Source organism: Poecilia mexicana, unplaced genomic scaffold, assembly GCF_051168715.1.
Source record: "Poecilia mexicana isolate PSO_F unplaced genomic scaffold, ASM5116871v1 scaffold_3, whole genome shotgun sequence".
NCBI lineage: Eukaryota > Metazoa > Chordata > Actinopteri > Cyprinodontiformes > Poeciliidae > Poecilia > Poecilia mexicana.
The window spans coordinates 16,790,676-16,809,895 of NW_028263372.1; the positions used below are offsets into that span (position 1 = coordinate 16,790,676).

The 19,220-nt window shown below is 35.6% G+C and overlaps 1 protein-coding gene across 4 annotated transcripts in view; it reads right to left on the reverse strand.

Annotated features, from left to right (window-relative positions):
* gpc6a (glypican 6a) overlaps positions 1-19,220 on the reverse strand; it is a 189,995-nt gene that overhangs the window by 18,484 nt on the left and 152,291 nt on the right. For 3 of the 4 annotated variants that reach the window (XM_088004241.1, XM_088004243.1, XM_088004244.1), the window contains one exon: positions 17,468-17,497. The exons of the other annotated variant lie outside the window; for it this stretch is intronic. In XM_088004241.1, coding sequence (XP_087860367.1) covers positions 17,468-17,497 — 30 coding nt within the window. The remainder of the gene's footprint in view (positions 1-17,467; positions 17,498-19,220) is intronic. 4 annotated transcript variants of the gene reach the window in all.

Genomic DNA, 19,220 nt, shown 5'->3' on the forward strand with positions numbered 1-19,220 from the left:
TCCATATGTTATTGCCTTTTGAAAGAGACAAATGGGGGTAATGTCCAATTTACAGGAAAGCTGTCTGAACTGTCAGTCACATTTGCATCTTAAGACTGTGCCGTCTGCTAGTGTGAAGTCCCGCTCTTTAAACGGGGGTGAGAGGACATTATGCAAAATCGTTTTTTGTAGAGGTTTATATCATGTTATAATTTTATTCCCTCATCAAAATCATACCTGGAGTTTTGCTTTGCTTCTTTCATGCATGTTAGAGAAGCCCTTGAATATTGTTTGGCAGCCGATTAGGGGTATCTGCATACTCACACCCAAAGCTCCACCGTGTAGCTTCAATTCCCAGCCGAGTTCCTGCCCCACAGAACAATGTACAAACACACCTTCCCCATCAGACTAGCAGCAGCAGCAATTAGTGAACTACTTCTCAGTCCAACGCTCGAATTGTTATAAATAGTATCATAGAGAAACATTGTTGAGATTACATGCTGAATGGGGAAGGTTGGAAAGCTTGACAGCTTCTTAAAGACACAGAGGGCGATTTTAGGGCATTTTCGTAACAACAGAAGGTATCATAGTTACTTGATTGTCCTACAAAATGGAACTATATGTCTGGAAAACACATTCCAGACTTTGAATTTGATGGTATAACGTCTCTTTTTTACAGTCTTGCAAGATTAGGCTACCCTGGACTTAATCAAAATCTCATACCTCAATACAGTCATTTAATTCAAAATAAGTTGATTTTCATAAGCCAAACAAAGTCAATCTTACTGGAATAAGGAAAAGAAAAATATATTTTTTAAATCAGTCATATTGGTTAACCGAGTCATTGTATATTGAAAGATTAAGGTAAATCCTTAGTGCCATCTGAAATATAAATGTACCAATATTTTCAGAAACATTTAGAATAAAAGTATTCTTCCAAGTAAAACTAATAATGTGCCTCCGCAATTGCAGTGATTTACATCAAATAAAACCTTGAAGAAACCTGGAGGAAAACACCAAAATAATGAAAAAAATTTGTAAAAGAAACTAAAGATAAGACAGCTCAGGCAGTGTAATTAATTTTATTGTTTTGTATAAACACTTATTTCCTTTGGTTGTGTGGCCGAAATAATAGTTTGCATTTACAGTGTAAATTATTCTAATCTTGCTCATCCTGAGTTAGCTGTTTCTTAGAAGAGTTAAGTAGTTGTTGAGCATTTGTAGCACACAGCAAGTAGGGCAATCGCCAGCAATGCATATTAATTGGGTCCAGTAATCTTAATTAGGACTTTCAAAGTTCAAACCCACCAGCCACAGCTAAACACTTGATAATCGTGATCTAACCATATTAAATGCAGACATCTGTGTGTTGAATATCTCACTCAGCCTATCAAGTGTTTTACCACTGAATGATCATCAGGACTATGTGTACGTATTGCTGTTTCTATCAATAATGGCACAGTTGTCAGTGTGCTGTGCTTTAGCCAGAGTCAGAGCAGAACCTAAACCCACTAAAGCAAAGTGTTATTGGTCTAAACTCATGTCTGTGGTAACAAGAACAATTATCTGTCTAAGAACACAGATAGGTCATTAGAAATTCCTACCTGAAATGGGCAGTATGGCGTGTTTTCCAGGCACACAGTGCCAAACTGTTGTCTATAGTTGTTAAAAAGATATAACTTTAGAGAACTTGGACTTTGTAACTTGATACCTTGGAATTGGCCTCCTTCTCATCAAGAAACTCCTATTTTATCCAACATTCCACCTTTATCACAACAATGCTCCTCCATTACACTGTTTGCGTAAAGGAGGAGCATTGTTAGGATCCTTGAACTGAGAAGTAGTTTGCATGATAAGCTCAGCAGACTCCCAGTGCCACCAGGTGTTTGCTAATTGATGGTACTGCTAATTTTGAAGCGAAAGCTCAGTTGTAGCTCCTGGGTGAAACTTTGGGTAAATAGGTTTTATATGTCAAGTGTTTAGCATGCCAAATTACTGACAAGGGAGATTTAAGGATTCGTTCAACATGCATCAAAGAATCAAAGCAACACTCCAGGTATATTTTTGATGCGTGAATCACTTTATAATAGTACATAAAGCTCAAAACAGTACATCTTTCAAAATATCATCCTTTTAATTAATTTAAAAAGCAATGCCATTCACAATGTTTGAGATAAAGCACAAAAATAACAAATTAACATTTTATCGCTTCTGTAATTAATTCATAAAGAACTGTAAAGTGAGGTAAAACACACAAAAGCAAACACCAGACACAACTATGAACTGAAAGCAACCTTTATATTAAAAACAAACAATGCAAAGCAGAGCGTCGATCAGTCAGGATCTGAAGACCTAAAAAACAAGAACTGTGCAAGAAGCTCATGACTAGTGCTGCACAAAATTATGCAGTGAGGATGCTATTAAATTCTTCAATTGCAAAATCAATCAATCCATTATTTTTTTTCTCGTCTGTCAGTAGAATCCTTCCTACTCAAATGATGGTCTTTATTCTTAGGATGGAATCATTTATTTTCCACATTCTAGTCTATAAAGTAATTGTAGAAAGAGGCTTAAATAGAAAAAATATGTAACTACAATTTCCTTTTATTTTTATTGATAAAGACATTGTGTAGAAGCTCATTGACAAGGTAGGCCAGACCTATTTAAGAAATGTTCCATATTTGTTTGAATTTGTACATGAGTGGAAGTTTTTGCAATCTGTGTGCTGCTGGCACATTTTGCTAGGCTGTAACTCTCTCTAATAAGTATTTTTATAATACCTATAATTAAATATTATCAAGTAAATAGATCCACACAGTTACAAAAAGCAATTTACAAGTGTCTTTAAGGTTATGAGCTTAGCTTAGGTTGTAGGCAGCTTGAAACCTTTGCAGACACCCCCACATTCAGCCTAATTAATAATGCATTTAAGTAAGAACATAAGGGATGCCAACTAGAAAATAGCAATAAGAGTGAGGCGTTAGGTAATTTAGTGACTAAAAGGGAAAGGCTATTACATTAGAACATGCCTATTTATTCCTGCTGCCTTTTCTTGGAAAATACTGGCAATTAGTGGTGGAGCTCAAGGGACCGAAGGGCCAATAAACACTTAACACAACTGAAACTGGACGGGCACAATTTTTGTTTATAGTTTCTTCGTAGCTCATAAAGAGTACAAAGCTATACTCAAAGGCTGCTTATAAATGACAAAAATCAAAAGTTAGAAGTAAACCATGAAAACATTTCCAAGGTTTTGAGTTAATAAGTTCACATAGAAATAAACTGAATGTGTAGGTTGAGTTTTAACTTTATAAACATTGATTTGAATAGTATTACATCTGTCTTAACAAGTACACCCTTTCACTTTATATTGTGGCATCAGAGTGGTTGATGTTTGTAAGAATTAATTAGTTTTTATCTTACTGGATGTGATGTTTTCTTTTTAAGGATCAACGGTAAACACAAGTGACGTGCTGTGAAGAAAAAAATGGCCTGCTGCTAATCATAGCGGTTGAAGGCAGTATTTTTTTTAATTAGCTATGACAAACACACAAAGGGTGAAGGTAATAACTACAGAGCGATAGCTCTAATAGCTGAGAAGCCTGGCTCTCTCTGGCCATGACTTTAAGAATATTAAAATGTTTTGTGGACGGATTTGCAGAAGTGAAGAGGATGGAATAGAGAGGCCAGCCCTGCTGCTGTTGTAGTAGAAGGAAAAGCCCAGCTGCCTCATTACTGGCCATTTTTATTTCTGCAGAAAGGGCACTTATCACAAAGCTGTGGCTGAGTTGTGTGGAGGTGGAAAAAAAAAATCTCTGGTTAGTATAAACTGCTTCCTGGAAACAAGGTTCAGTCATGGTAGGATGTGCAAAATGAAAAATTTGCACTAATATCTCCACAGTTTTTTTTTAAAGAAAAAAATTACATTCTTTTTTCTAACCTTGTAATTCAGTACGTAAGCAATCAACCTTCCTTTTGTTTGAAATACATATATTTTTTATATAAAGTTAAGTTCTGCACTTTGATGGATTATAATTGATTTTTTTTCTTTCTTTCTTGAGTCTCTTGATGATTATGCAAACGAGGTCCAAGCCATCAACAAGCTAGTTAAGTCCTCTTGGGGACAAAAGAGCATTCACTTTCCCATAAACCAGATTGACATATTTTAACTATTAGTAAATATATCAGAAAACTCATCATATTTTTTTTTCCATTTCAAATGTATTTAGGCAGAGAAAAACATGAAATTATGCTAAATTTAAAAGAAAATGTCATTTGGCTAAAGGTCAAAAAAGTTCAAAAGATATGAATACATTTAGTATTAATAGAAACAGTTCCTTTTGTAAAGTGAATTTACATTACATTACAATTTGCTTTTAAATATATTTATTCACAGACTACTAAAAACTGTCAAAAACAAGTTGAGTTATTGGCAGGCTTGAACAATTCTCTACTCTAGACATTTAGGTGAAGGAAATAAGAATATTCTGTGAGGTTATTAGGTATAAAGGGGTATTAGGCCTGCATAAAATACATTGTGAAGAAAACAAGGTCAGTATTGTCATTTAAGTAGTTAGGCATAATGGTTTGCTTAAGCTCATTTGAGTTACATTTTCTTGTTATAAGTGCTACCTAAAACTAAAAAGGACAGATAAAACATGTGTAATAACACATAACTAAGTAGAAAGACACAAAGAATTTCCATGTATGTAATAAAAACGTGTTCAGTGTTTTTTTTCCTGATCACATCGTCACTTAATTACACAATTAGCACAAGCTCTGTACCCATAATTAAATGCTCCACACATCTGTTACTTCTAGCAACAGGGAGCAGGTATACTTAGCATGCAGTTCACAATGCGTCTTCCTAACAGCTCTCCAAACAACCTTCAAGATTTCTACAACATTGTGTTTTTGTGTGCACATGTTGTCACTGTCACTGAAATTATTTTTGCTTTGGAGTCACAAACAGAACTGCAAATATTAAACTGAACACTTTAAGCACTAACTGGGGACAACAAATTGAGTGATAAACCCATATTTGTGCAAAATATCATTGAGAGAAAATTAAAGAACATTATATCAAAGCTAGTCTGCAACAAAATTTCTGCCTGCCTGAACATGTTCAAACCTAACACAGCAGAGTTCCTACAATAAAGAAGTGCACAAGTGCTAAATAAAAATATGACACCACTTCCTGGTCTGGGGTTTACTTATTTGCAGCATTTCTTTAGACTTAAAAGAAGAAAGATTGTGTTTTTTTAAATGAACAACCAAGACAGTAAGATATGTCAAATAATATGGGAATTTTGTAGTTCTTCTCTTTGTAGTAATTCAATGATAATAGATACAATTCTAAACCTAATTTTAAAAACATGTCAAATTTTGTGCATACTGTAAAACAACCATTTCTGACAAAATCCTATAAAATGGGTAAAACATCCAGATAAATTTGTCACACTGCATTGTCTGAAAATCTTTCAGTTAAAAAAATATGTGATAGAAACTGAGGAAAACTTGATTTCTGTTGTTATAGACTAAGAAGAAACCCTCAAAGGAGACAGACACCGAGCAGTTTTAGAACTGCACATTCATGCTAAACAAACCGTGTCCTGGCTAATGTAAGCACAGATGGATGTTTCATACATAGCTGGTTCTGTGTCCCGTCCCAAGGGTAAACATAGCATTTGGAGGGGTAGGAAAAAAACTTCACAAACAGATGCTCCTCTAGAAGTAAAGTTACTAAACCAACTTTAATTAATAAAGTAACTTAATGGTGCTAATGGGTTTTGTTTTGACCTCTTAAAGCGCATCTTCTAACAAGATTAAAAATGTACCACAATGATGTGTCAGGGATTTATCTGACAGGTGAAAAGCTGCACACCGTTCGTTTACTTCATGAATGCCGAACTGAGAAGCACATAATTTCAATGGGACAAGTATTGACTGACCTTAGGAAGGACGTTGGTATCAAAAGAACAGAATGAAAAGCAATTTCATTCACTAGAAGACTCTGTTACCTTCATGTCTAAACCACTCAATGAGCAACGCAGCATGTGGAACAGAGACTGAATTGGTCTGTAGATTTATATATTTTAGCAAGTTGTATCATCAAGCAAAGAAAAAATGAATAAATAATGTAGAAAGAGATCTGCAAAACTGAATTTTCAAATTATAATTTCACTGATAAAGGGGGGAAAAGACTAATCAAAACAACACAAACCGAGGTAAAATATGACTGCACCCCTTATGAAATCATGGTTTAACATTGATTGACCACTTTTCTTGGAAAGTTAATTTCACAAGCCTCATCTGGCTCTAATTAGTGCAAGACCTGTCATATAAATAAATCCCTTTCATTGTCTGACAACATGAAGCAGTATAAACACCTGCAGCACTATGTCAGCAATACCACACAGAGAAGCTGGTTTCCTACATGTGTCTGTGAAGTTTTGCTCTGCAAAACGAATATCTGAAGATGAAATCCTAATTTGTGATTGACTTTATTAACTCAAGACTGCATCTAGCATCAAAGTAGGCTGCCCACATTCCTGTAACAGTATCCTGTGTTTGTATGACCTTCAACCATTTTGATTATTTGTGCCAGTACTCGGGCATGTGTGGGTAGGTGGGTGAGAGTAAGTGTAGAAATAAATGTGTTTGTGTTGAGTGGGTGTACGCGAGTTTGTAACTTGGAAGTACACAGTTGTTAGAGACAGAAATGTAAAAAGTCATGCAACACACAGCACCCAAAAGAACAAGAGGACACGTAAAGTCGGCTAAGAAATGCCCCAGCAGTCCTAGTCAGACAGATACAAAACATCACCCAAGGGCAGTTACATGGTATACCTGCAAGGTCCATCATCCCACACCTCAAGATCCCGTTGATGTGTGGTGCATGTTAGGGAGGATGGGACAGGCACAAAGCTAAAGCTACTAGCATGCATTCTCATGTGACCAGCTTCCCAACTAGCTCTCTGCCAGGAGCCCAGAACCCAGAGACTCGCCAGGAACCTGGGCCTAGCAGGTGCACCCAGCCTCCAAACCCTGACTGTCCACCTGGGCATAACTTAAATCCCTTAATCAACACTTCAAACCTTATACCTTATATTGCCACACCCATACAGTCCATCAAGCCCCAGCCATCAGGCTAGAGACACTAGGGAAGCACACCCCACATGACACACAGGCAGCCACCCCACTAGGAGCTGGCCACAAGCCACCTAGGGACCCAGTCCCAAACCTGTCCTCACCAGCCAGGAGCAACAGAAAGCTAGATAAGCTGTCCAAAGCACAACCACCACAGTGCTGACTGGCAGTACAGTACTCAGATTACCAGTTCTTCTACACCCTGACCATATGGTCACATATAACCATGAGATATGTTTCATGAAAGAACTAGATCCTGGACTAGAGATGAGCTTCCTCCAGAGGGTGGCTTGACTCAGCCTTAGAGACAGGGTGAGGAGCTCCATCATCCAAGAAAAGCTCAAAGTACAGCCGCCGCTTCCCTCCATCAAAAGGAGTAAGTTTAAGTAGGTTGGGCATCTGAAAAAGATGCCTATAGCCACCTCCCATTGGAGGTTTTCCACTGGGAGGCACAGACAGGAGACTCTCGGGAGGACCCAGAACTTGCTGGAGGGACAAAATATCCCATCCGACCTTGAAATACGTTGAGATCTTCCAAAACTCCCTGAAGGGAAGCGTGGTGTGTGGGGATGATGGGCCAGGATTCATTTACAGGGATATAAAGGACAACCAAAAATCCCAAAAGCTTGATGTCGACTGTTCTGGCTAAGGCTGGCACAGTCAATTGTTTGATTTAAGGGGCGTTTGCTTTTTACAAAGGACCAGGTTGTTCTCGATAGATGTTTTATCCCAATGAATTAAACAATAATTTATTTCATAAGTGATTCTTTGTCTGACATTATTTTTTATGATAAAAAAAATAGGTGTGACAAGCAAAAGCAAAAGCAAAGACAAATCTGTAAGGAACAAATACTTGTTCAGAGCTCAGTAGCTAACAATATCCTCAAAACATGCAACCTTGTGAAATTACTCTAGTATAGATTCTGGCATTGTTTAAATTTCAATGGAATATGAAATGGGAAGTCCCACAGTTTCTAGGTCACGTTGACATCAGCAGTGTGCCAGCAAACAGAACTGCGGATTGAACCAGTGTCTGAAATGGGGGATTTGAATTGCATAAGCACGGCTAAGGCTGGATTTAAAAAGTGGCAAAATCTCCAAAGGGGAGAGACATGAATGGTCACTTTACTACTATGCTCAAAGCAGTTGGGTTAGCTTACTATAAGCACAATGTGAATGCATTTTGAGATTTACTGCTTTGAATAATGTGCTAAAAAGGATTTTCTTAAATACCATTTAGTCTATTTCAGCTTGCCTTACCTAACCGGGGAGCTTAACAAACAATGTTCTAAAGAGTTAAATTAGGGTAAACACCTTCTACCTTCAGCAACGTGATAACGACACCATGTCATGGAAAACAGCAGAGTGCTAAACAGCCTGATAATGAGCAGAGAGGCTGAAGCTGAGGCAGATTCCAGTCCATGCTGGGTTTTTTGGCAGCTTCTAAAGTCAAGCTGTTTAGAGGATAAAGTAACCGGTTTTGAAGACTGGTCAGATCTAAATTTAGCTTGAGATGAGAAGTTAGCTTAGTTTACATTAAAAGAGTAAATATAATATTTTTACTTACAGTGGAATAAAGATTAATGTTCATTAGGACTAGACAAATGCCTAAATGCACCAAATGCATACTCTTTTTAAGACCACTAATCATTCTCATGTGTCTCTTAGTGAGCTCTGGAGATTTTTCTTGCTCCTTCTTATCATCCTCATGTGGTGGCAAGATTCAAATTCAACATTTTGTTGATTCCAAAGGAAAATTAAATGTTGTTTGTAACTAATATTATTCAGGATTCTTCAAAGTGTGGTTGTACAGTGATGAGAAAAACTGTTTGCTCCCTTCCCGATTACCTACTTTTTTGCATGTTTGTCACAATCATTTCAAAACATCAAAACAAATTTAAATATCGGGCAAAGACAACACAGACAAAAAAAAAAACAGTTTCTAAATTAAGGTGTTTATTATTAAGGGGGGGAAAAAAATCAAGAGTTGATTGTCTCCTAAACCCAATAACTGGTTGGACAACCCTTAAAAGCAACAACTGCAATCAAGTGTTTGTGGTAACTCAGACTGAGTCTTTCACAACGCTGATGAGCAATTTTGGCCCAGTCATCTTTTCAAACATGGCCAAAAATAGGAAATCAGGAAAAGGAAAAACACTTTTTCACACCACTGTAGATACTGATGGCTGTGGGCAGAAACAATGTCCTGTAGCAGCTTGTCTTACAGAGAGTATGAAGGAGCCTCTTACCAAAGGCACTTTGTTGTTATATGACAGTCATGTGTCATGATGATCGTACAAAGAATCCTTCTTTGTACGATCATCTCCCATGTATCCACTGCATTCCCCAGAACAGAAGCAGCTTTCTTCATCAGGTTGTTTAGCCTTCATTTTAGTCACTGGCTCTCTTGCTGCTTCCCCGACAGATGATGGGAGTAAAAATGGCACTTTCCACAACAGACTTATAGAAGATATGCAGCATCGTACTGCAAACACTAAAAGACTTAAGCTTCCTCTTATAGAATAAAAGCCTGATCTGTCCCTTCTAGTAGATGGTTTCATTATTGCCTCTCCATTTCAATCTGTTGTTCACGTGAACACTCTTCCTTTCTTCTCCTATGATAGAAATTATGTTTGACATAGCTGTTTCTTTTGAAATCTACAATCATCACTGGTATTTTGTTCAGATTAAAGATAAGATGAACTTTTCCACCCCATGACCTGATAAACATGGGTCCTTTTTCAGGATAATTTGTCAGAGTTTCAGTTGTTTAAAACTTTCTAAGTATTCCTCTGATTGTATATATTTTGAAATCAACTGTTTACACACCCTGTACAAAAACGAAATAATATTTTCCCTTATTCTTATATTAAATCAGACCAAACTTTTGCTTTTTGAGGTCAGTTAGGATGACCGAAATTATTTTGATTTGCTAAATGGCAAAGGAGATAAGGGTTAAAGTCCGAATTTTACATGCAGATTTTCTCACAATAGTTTGCTGGAAGTTTGGCCCATTTTTCCAGATAGCAAACTTTTTCAGGTTGAGAACTACTTACCCCACATTAATAAACACTCAAAAACCACCTAACTAAAAATTGCTCCTGCAATAACAATATCTTGCAACCTGAAATGAAAATATTAGTCTCTTAACTCATTTTCTTTGTCCCTCCTAATGTGAAGGGTGGTGCCGTTTTGTAAATGTGACTGGTCATTTGCTAGTCTCAGTCAGCATCTTCACAAGGTTTCCTTTTATTCTGGAGCTAATACACACGTCTTACACAAATATATTTTCTTTTCTGAGAACATATTTTCTCAGAAATCTCTCTCTTTCCTGATGGTATCATTACTAAATATTATAATGGTGTTTTAATGGAGCTTCCACACCCCTCACTGAACACATACTTTTTGAAGTAAGATTATACCACTGCAATTATACATGTATTGATTTTAAGGCACGTTTAAGCGTAGATGACATCAAATGTAAGAAATATAAGCGATGCACATTGCACAGTTAATTTATCCCAACCATGAAGGAGTTAAAAACAAATCCCATCATGTTCACGTCAAAAATTTTACATGAACAGCTGCAACTAATGTTCTGTGGATAAGACTTCAAATCTGACATGAAGATTTTGTTTTGTCTTAAGTGCAGCGTATGCTGTCAAAAGGAGAAAGAATAAAACATTAAAAAATAAAAACATTGATTTGTTAGATAAAATCATGCAGCACTATTGTCTCATGGAAGAGGTCCCACAACACAGAGCAGCAAAGGCCTGGAAGAGCTCACACATAAACCAAGCAGAGAGAAGCCGGAAATTACTAACAACAAGGCATTACCACGATTTTGTATTTTAGCAGCATGTCTCCCACAGCATGCATCATACTGTGCATATTTCCCCGAGCAGCTGTCCACCACAACAGGTGTCTATAGCTCCATTTTTTTTCCTCTTTAGTGGCTTACTGACAGATTACAAGCAAGTTGTTCTTCCTTCCAAGTTCCCTTTTTTCTCAGTTTTGTTTTTGAGAGGAGCTGGAACCTTAGATTCTGTATTATTACTACTTCATGCATTTTCTGTGATGCAATATTTATTGTGTGCATTGATAACTGAACAAACATAAAAGTATCTGAGCTCTAAAGAGGGCTTTAAAAGAAGAATATAGGCAGAAAATTGTTCAGTGCTCAGAATAGGAACTCTCAAACCACGAAGCGTAAATCTTATGAGATCAAAGTATGAAAAAATGTGGCATAATGATGAATAAAAGATAAAAACTGGCATAGAAGGTAATGGATTGAGAACATCGCCCTTTCCTCCACAGTTTCAGACTCAATACTTTAATCGATGGTCATTCAAATAAAATTTTTATGACAAGTAAGGATGGCTGATTGCACATTAATCACTGTCACAAATGTATCTCTTTTGACACACCAAATTATCCTTCGATGGATCACTTCATTACCCTCTATTTAGCCGTAATAGGTACTAGACAAACCAGCTCTCACCATTACATTACAATAAACCGACTTCTAAAGTCATATAATAAGGTGTTTAAATAATCTATTGAAATGATTATGACCTGCACATTATCCTCCACCTTTCTTACGATTTTACAATAAGTATTTGTTTATCTTGGCACACTTCATGAACACAATTCAAAAAGTAGATTGTGTTTTTTTTTCCTTTCCACTAAAAATAGCTAAAGCTGCCAAAGACAGTGAAAACTACCTGTTTCATGCTGGCTTTGTGCTTAAACAACAAGGTGGCATTTGTATTGCATGTTTTTCTATATTTGTGGTAAGGTTTTGAATAATTTAACAAGCTGCTAAATGTCTGTTCATTTACACATTAACACCCTAGAATGCAAAACTGTTCATTTCCTTTCTACCTGCCATTATTCTGAGTTTGATTAAAGAAGCCAAACTGCAAAAAAAAAGAAAAGAAATGTATATATATATATATATATATATATATATATATATATATATATATATATATATATATATATATATATATATATATATATATATATATAGCAAAATCTTTGTTCAAACAATTAGGAAAACAGTTTAGAAAATCTCAACAGCATGGATGCCCCACGGTTGTTACTGCTGTTAAAACATCAGCCCAGCATGCCAAGTATAGCAAATTAGCATGTCAATGTGATTAGCTGTTTTCAACATTTGTTCTTTTCCCCCTGCTCATCTGCTCAAACCATTAAAAAGATAGAGTACACTAAAAAGATTTGCATTATATCCCCCAATTCCATTAAAATTATAGCTGAATCCATTTTGGAGCATGACTCATAGATTCTGCAATTTTGGTTGTGTTACCACTGATCTTATTTTATACTTGTGTCAGCTATTGTAACAAAGAAAATGATTTTTCTATAACTAGTGACCCAGGCATAAAAAAGAATTACATATGGGACCAGTGCCAATACCATTTCAGAGGCTCAGTTTGATGATCAGCTCTGGGCCTCTTCTCATTCTTTCAAATGTATTATTCTCATATTTCCTTAGCACTCACACTACAGTGTTTTTACAAAACAAATCCTCAGTATACTGAACTATACCTAAATGATGTGTAGCAACATTAAATTATTTTATGTAATTGGAGTCACTGATCATTTATTTAACCGTTTTTTCCACTCTAAGAAAAATGTCTCCTGTATTTTTTATTTATTTATTTTTTGCTAGATCATTTCCCGATCCTGGCCCTCTGCAAAAACAAAGTTAAATGGAGTGTGGAAAAAGGCCCGGCCGCTGCTAATGACTAATTTGCTTTCTTTCCAACTGCATCCCCCATTTCAACGTACTTAACTACAAACAATCCATTAAGAAGGTCTAAAATATTTAGAAAATGGTCAAACAAATCAATGATTGAATCTGTTTAGGCCATCCATTAAAATTCTTTTCAGGGAGCATTTGTGTAATGGGGAAACTAACGATAATGTTCTGTCAACAACATGACTTAGTCACAGAGAAATAAATGTCAGTCAGAATCGTTCCATCACACACCTGTTCATTACTGGTTGAATAAATTAAGCCAATATAAAGTGTAACTCCAGTAAAGTTCTCCTGCTCTGGAAATCATTTGATCTGTGAACATAAAATGCATTATGTATGCGATAAAGAAATTAAAATATATAAAACTGCATACTGGGAGTATGAGCTGCTATCTACCAATTATCAGGTAGGTGGTTCAATCACACCATTCCCACTTCATCTTTTAAATTATTTCTTGTCTAATTCCTGTACTACACATTGCTAATTTATGCACTTGTGTGAACAGTTTCTCCTATTTACAGTATTAACTCTTGGAGGCATAATACCTTAGCAAAATGAACAAATATAAACTACAAATCATAAGCAGAATTTTGATGAAAGTAAAAGCCTGGCATGTCTTACGTGAAAACATGCGGTTGTAGACACACAAAGAGAGAACAAAATAAACATGTTTTAATTAAACATGCAGCCGCATGTTTGGCATATTGTTTTAACCAAAAATAACTAGTTGTATATCCACAAATAATGATGCCACAAGACTAAAGCTTGTCTTTAATGAATAATCCATTACTGTTTGATGATTAGTATCAGTACTACTATCCCAGACTCACCGAACAAATATTAATTTACTGTTGTTCCAAAAAAAGGTCACACTTTAACAATTCCTTGGATTGTCTTTTGCTTTTAATACAACACAAATTCACTGTAGTATTGTTTTGATACGTTCTTGTGACTTATCAAAACAGCTGGTTTGCGGCTGACCTTATTCTTTGGGCACATAATGTTTCTGACCCAAGATCTAATCAACTGCAGATTAGATCTGCAGTTGATTAATAACAGATAATATTATTGTCCCTACCGGCTTGTGCACTAAACATGATGAACGCATTATTTCTTACCCTGATCCGGCCATCACTCTGAAACAAGGTAAATCTGGACTCATCTGTGACTCACAGATCTAGGCTCGTAAAATCCAGCCCCTTGTCTGGGCTCTATACGAAGCCCAGACGCTCGATGAGAAATGACAACATTTTCTGAGATGTTATTGGTGGAAAATGATGCACAAAAAGGATAAAGTTTCCAACCGAATGAGAAGAAAAATATATCTAAAAAAACTATTACTGTTACTTTTAGTGCCGTTTTAGTTTTGTGGAAATTTAATGCAATTATTATATGGCAAGCTGCTAAAACCTGCATTTGTTATAATATTAAATGTATTAAAAAATGTTTTTTAATTATTATTATTTCAGAAGTGTAGGTTGCAGATTTCTGCTCTATGGAAACTTACTGGGTTTGATCTCTTGCTTGTTGTAGAAAAATCCCCTCAGTTACAAGTTCACCCTGTCAAGTCCTTTACTTTATGTTGTTTCATTCATTAATTCTAAAACCTTTACGAGATCTATATCATACTAAGTGCTACTTACATAAATATTTGTCAAATAAGTTATTTTACTTCAGTTTCCAGACCAACTAATCAGCATTTTCAAGTAGTAGCACTTTCTGGAAAATAAGTTATAGTGTTTAGTTTGTCACCTTCTGAGGATTTAATAAGGCATCACAATACTTTGAGCAAAATGCTAATGTCATGCAGGCAATTGGTTGTTACACTGTTCATCCTGCTGTTAACATGATTGTGTCTCACTTTGTCCTTTCAGTAGTTTCCTTCAGTATCTGCCTAAGTGGTAAAAAGCCACATGGTGCTTGATACACGGTATTTAAGTGTCCAGTCTTAATGAGTTTCTCAGTTTGAACTTTTTATATTATGATTACTATTATTTCATGACGTAATAGGGATCCTTTTTCATCTTTTGTTTTAGTCAAACTTGTAACTGAGTGTTAAGATAATTAAATGTATTTCTTTGAAACACGTGTCAAGTCTTTGTGCCAAAGACTTCTAATTTTCAAGTATCAGTTTTAAATAGTAGCCATTGCACCAGTTCCCTCATTAAGTTCCCGTATTAAATTATGAGGGATTATTATTGGAGATGATGATTTAATAGACAGTGGCAGGAAGACTATCATTTCTTGTAAGTTTTACTTTTCTCTGTAAATCAGGATTAATAAAAGCTGTGATTTTGTAGATCATAATTAATAGAGTTTTCATAGAAAAAACATTTTTGCTTTCATTTGCACAATTAATAAAATAATTTTCGTCAAATATAAAGAAACAGCTATTTTGTAACCGTACTTATCGTAACTGCATAGTCATCAATTTAACAAAAGCTGAAAAAAGTCAGCAAATAAGAGAAAAGCAAAACAAAGCAATTGTTGCTAAGTAATTAGCAGACAGTTGTACTGAGCCAAAATATCAAATAGATTAACAGAGAAATATGAACATTTTTACAGCTTCCACATTTTTCTTATTAAAGATAATCAAAACTCTCTTTTGTTTCTTTTGATCAATAAAGATTTGAAAAGCTAAGAAAAAAACTTTTAGTGTGTTTTTACATTTAAAGTAGTAACACAACTTCTTGCAGAATCAGCACTGAATGTTGTCTCTGATCATAACAAATGGTTCACAAAAAAATGCATCAAAACAGTCTGACTGAATATTAAATGGTTGATAGTGTATATTACTTTGTTCATACAAACCGGATTCCAAAAAAGTTGGGACACTAAACAAACTGTGAATAAAAACTGATATTCACAGTTTATTATTTTATTGTATTGTGAATATTTTATTCACAATACAACACAAATCACAGATCCAAAGTTTAAACTGAGAGAATGTATCATTTTAATACAGGCCTCTAACAACTCAATTGTCTTGGGCCTTCTTTGTCGCACCTTCCTCTTTATGATGCGCCAAATGTTCTCTATAGGTGAAAGATCTGGACAGCAGGCTGGACATTTCAGTACCCGGATCCTTCTCCTACGTAGCCATGATGTTGTGATTGCTGCAGAATGTGGTCTGGCATTATCTTGTTGAAAAATGCAGGGTCTTCCCTGAAAGAGATGACGTCTAGATGGGAGCATATACAACCTGAACATAGTTCTCTGCATTAATGGTGCCTTTCCAGACATACAAGCTGCCCAGGCCACAAGGACTCATGCAACCCCAGACCATCAGTGATGCAGCTTCTGAACGGAGCGTTGATAACAACTTGGGTTATCCTTGTCCTCTCTGGTCCGGATGACATGGCATCCCAGTGTTCCATAAAGAACTTCAAATCGTCTGACCACAGAACAGCCCTCCATTTTGCCTCACTCCATTTTAAATGACTCCTGGCCCAGTACAAATGGCTGAGCTTGTGGAGCTTGCTTAGAAATGGCTTCCTCTTTGCACTGTAGAGTTTTAGCTGGAAGCGGCGGATGGCACGGTGGATTGTGTTCACTGGCGATGCTTTCTGGAAGTATTCCTGAGCACATGCTGTTATTTCCTTAATAGTGGCATTCCTGTTTGAGGTGCAGTGACGTTTAAAGGGCCCGGAGATCACGAGCATCCAGTAGAGTTTTACGGCCTTGACCCTTACGCACAGCGATTGTTCCAAATTCTCTGAATCTTTTGATGATGTTATGCACGGTTGACGATGATAACTTAAAACTCTTTGTTATTTTACGCTGGGTAACACCATTCTGGTATTGCTGCACTATCTTTCTGTGTAGCAATGGTGGAATTGGTGATCCTCTCACCATCTTGGCTTCAGAGAGACACTGACACTCTAAGAAGCTCTTTTTATACCCAATCATGTTGTCAATTGACCTAATTAGTGTTAATTGGTCTTCCAGCTGTTTGTTATATGTTCAATTTCCTTTTTCCAGCCACTTATTGCTACTTGTCCCAACTTTTTTGGGATTTGTAGACATTGTGAAATTTTGAATCAACATATTTTTCCTTTCAATTGTTACATTTACTCAGATTAAACCTTTGATCTGCGATCTATGTTCTATTACAAATAAAATATTGACATTTGCTATCTCCACATCATTACATTCAGTTTTTATTCACAATTTGTTTAGTGTCCCAACTTTTTAGGAATCTGGTTTGTACTTGAAGTACAAGCAAAATATATGCAGTCGGTCTGCTTTTCTAGTAATGTAGGTAACAAAGCTACAGCAGAACATTTAAGCAGGATGAAAACAATCCCACAGATCAAAATTTACCTTGCAGCAACAAGCAATCCTAACCCCTGAACCTGTAAGTCACCGAATTTCAGATATCAGGGACAGGATCAAAAATATAAATACATCGTGAGCGAAATGATTAAACAGTCATGTGTCAAAGAAGTTACCAGGACCAATGCTAAACATAAAGAAGTGAAGTGAGCTGGGCAGGTTGATTAAAACAGAAGAGTGGTGACTTTGTGAAATCAAGAAGAGGAATGGAAAGCTTACACTGTGTTGCATTGTCTTCCAGACAGCCCTCTGGGAGCAGCAGAGAAATGAAGAAGAAAGAGATTTAATTGGACATTGGAGAAACAGAGAGAGTGAGAGTGAGAATTGGAGCAAAAGAATGTCTATTAGTTAGCGAAGCAAAAAGTTAAATGATAAATGGAGCTGCTGAAATATTCTATTCACCAGCCTATGAGATTTAGTACTTCGAACCATTTGATTCGCAATGACTTCCAGTGAGGCACTGTGAAATCTTTTAAAAATCTTTTACTTTCAGATCAATGCATAAATCAAGACCTGCATAAAAATCTACATCTGAAGTGAAAAAAATGTGTCTGAAGTTGTTTGAAAGCAGAAGTTTTCGTGTTTGTTTTTTAATTAGAAGAGCTTTTCAAAATTGACAAACTTATAATATTGTTATATTCAATTAATTAAGATATGCATTTTGATAAAACGCATATTTAAATGCATCAGTTTAAAAGTACCTTTTGGCAACTTTTAAACAGGTTTTAAATCTACTTTTCATTAATGCTACATTTAAGAAACTTTTTTTCTAAAAATTGATCTGATGTAATATTCCAATTTTAAATGTCAGGTTTTTCATTAACTGTAATCAGAAAATCTTCATGTCAGAAATGCTTTCCAACATCTGTGTATAATTAATTTACATGATGTTTCACTTAGTGATAATATTCCTATAACAGAGTTTTCAATATCGTTTTATTTAGTGGATCTGTAGATGTAGGTTCATATGACATATAATGTGTTAGTGAATGAATATATATTTCTTACATTTACACAAGGTACAGATTTATAGAAAACTAGTCTTACTCTAAGCAAAGCACTGATTTACAGAAAACTCAAATCTTTGACAAGCAGAAGTATAAATGCATGTAGTAATGCATTATTAAAACTAGAATAACTCAGAGAATTTCTCTAAAAGCACAGTTACCTTTCACCTTCTTTTTGATCTTTATGACTTGAAGCAAGTAAGAGGATTTAGTTATATTTCTTAAGCTGGGGCTGTTTGCAAAGATACATATAATTCGAGAATAATATTATAAGGGATCTGCCCTGTTATCTTTGTATTTATCCATTAGAATTTTATATCAATAAAAACTAAGACTAAACTCTGCAGCATTTAATAGCTGTTGTGATGCTGCATATTTTTCCATTTTAATCATTTTCAACTGATTCTGCAGCCCAAGTTTAATGACTGTACCTTTTAGTCAAAGGTGTGAATATGTTTTTAACAGATGGATTTCCCAGTTAGACAGTTATGTAAAGAACTATTTGAGGCATGGATGATCCAAAGGACAATTGTAATAAAATGAGACGCATGTCTGACTAAAATCCTTTCAGCACCTTTACAAGTTGCTAACTTTTATATAGTAAAAATATGTTGGGACACAATGCTTGAATACAGCATACCACTGCCTTTATTTAGGTTACTTGGTTTCATTACAAAATTAAATCTATAAAAGTATTTAACAACTACAACATTACACAGTGCAAGTGACTGAGTTGCAGCTTTTGCAACTCAGTCATCCAAATTTTAAATCAATTTTTTTGTGAATATCTTCTACAAAAAGCAAAACAACAAAATTTATAGGTAAAGGCATACCCTGCGTTTGGAAATGGATACACATATTAAATTATTAAACAGTAAGTGTGGCCTCCGTGGTTTCATATACAATAAAAAATACATTTTAAACCACATGTGTAGATTTATTTTTGCTTTATATTCATGCACCAT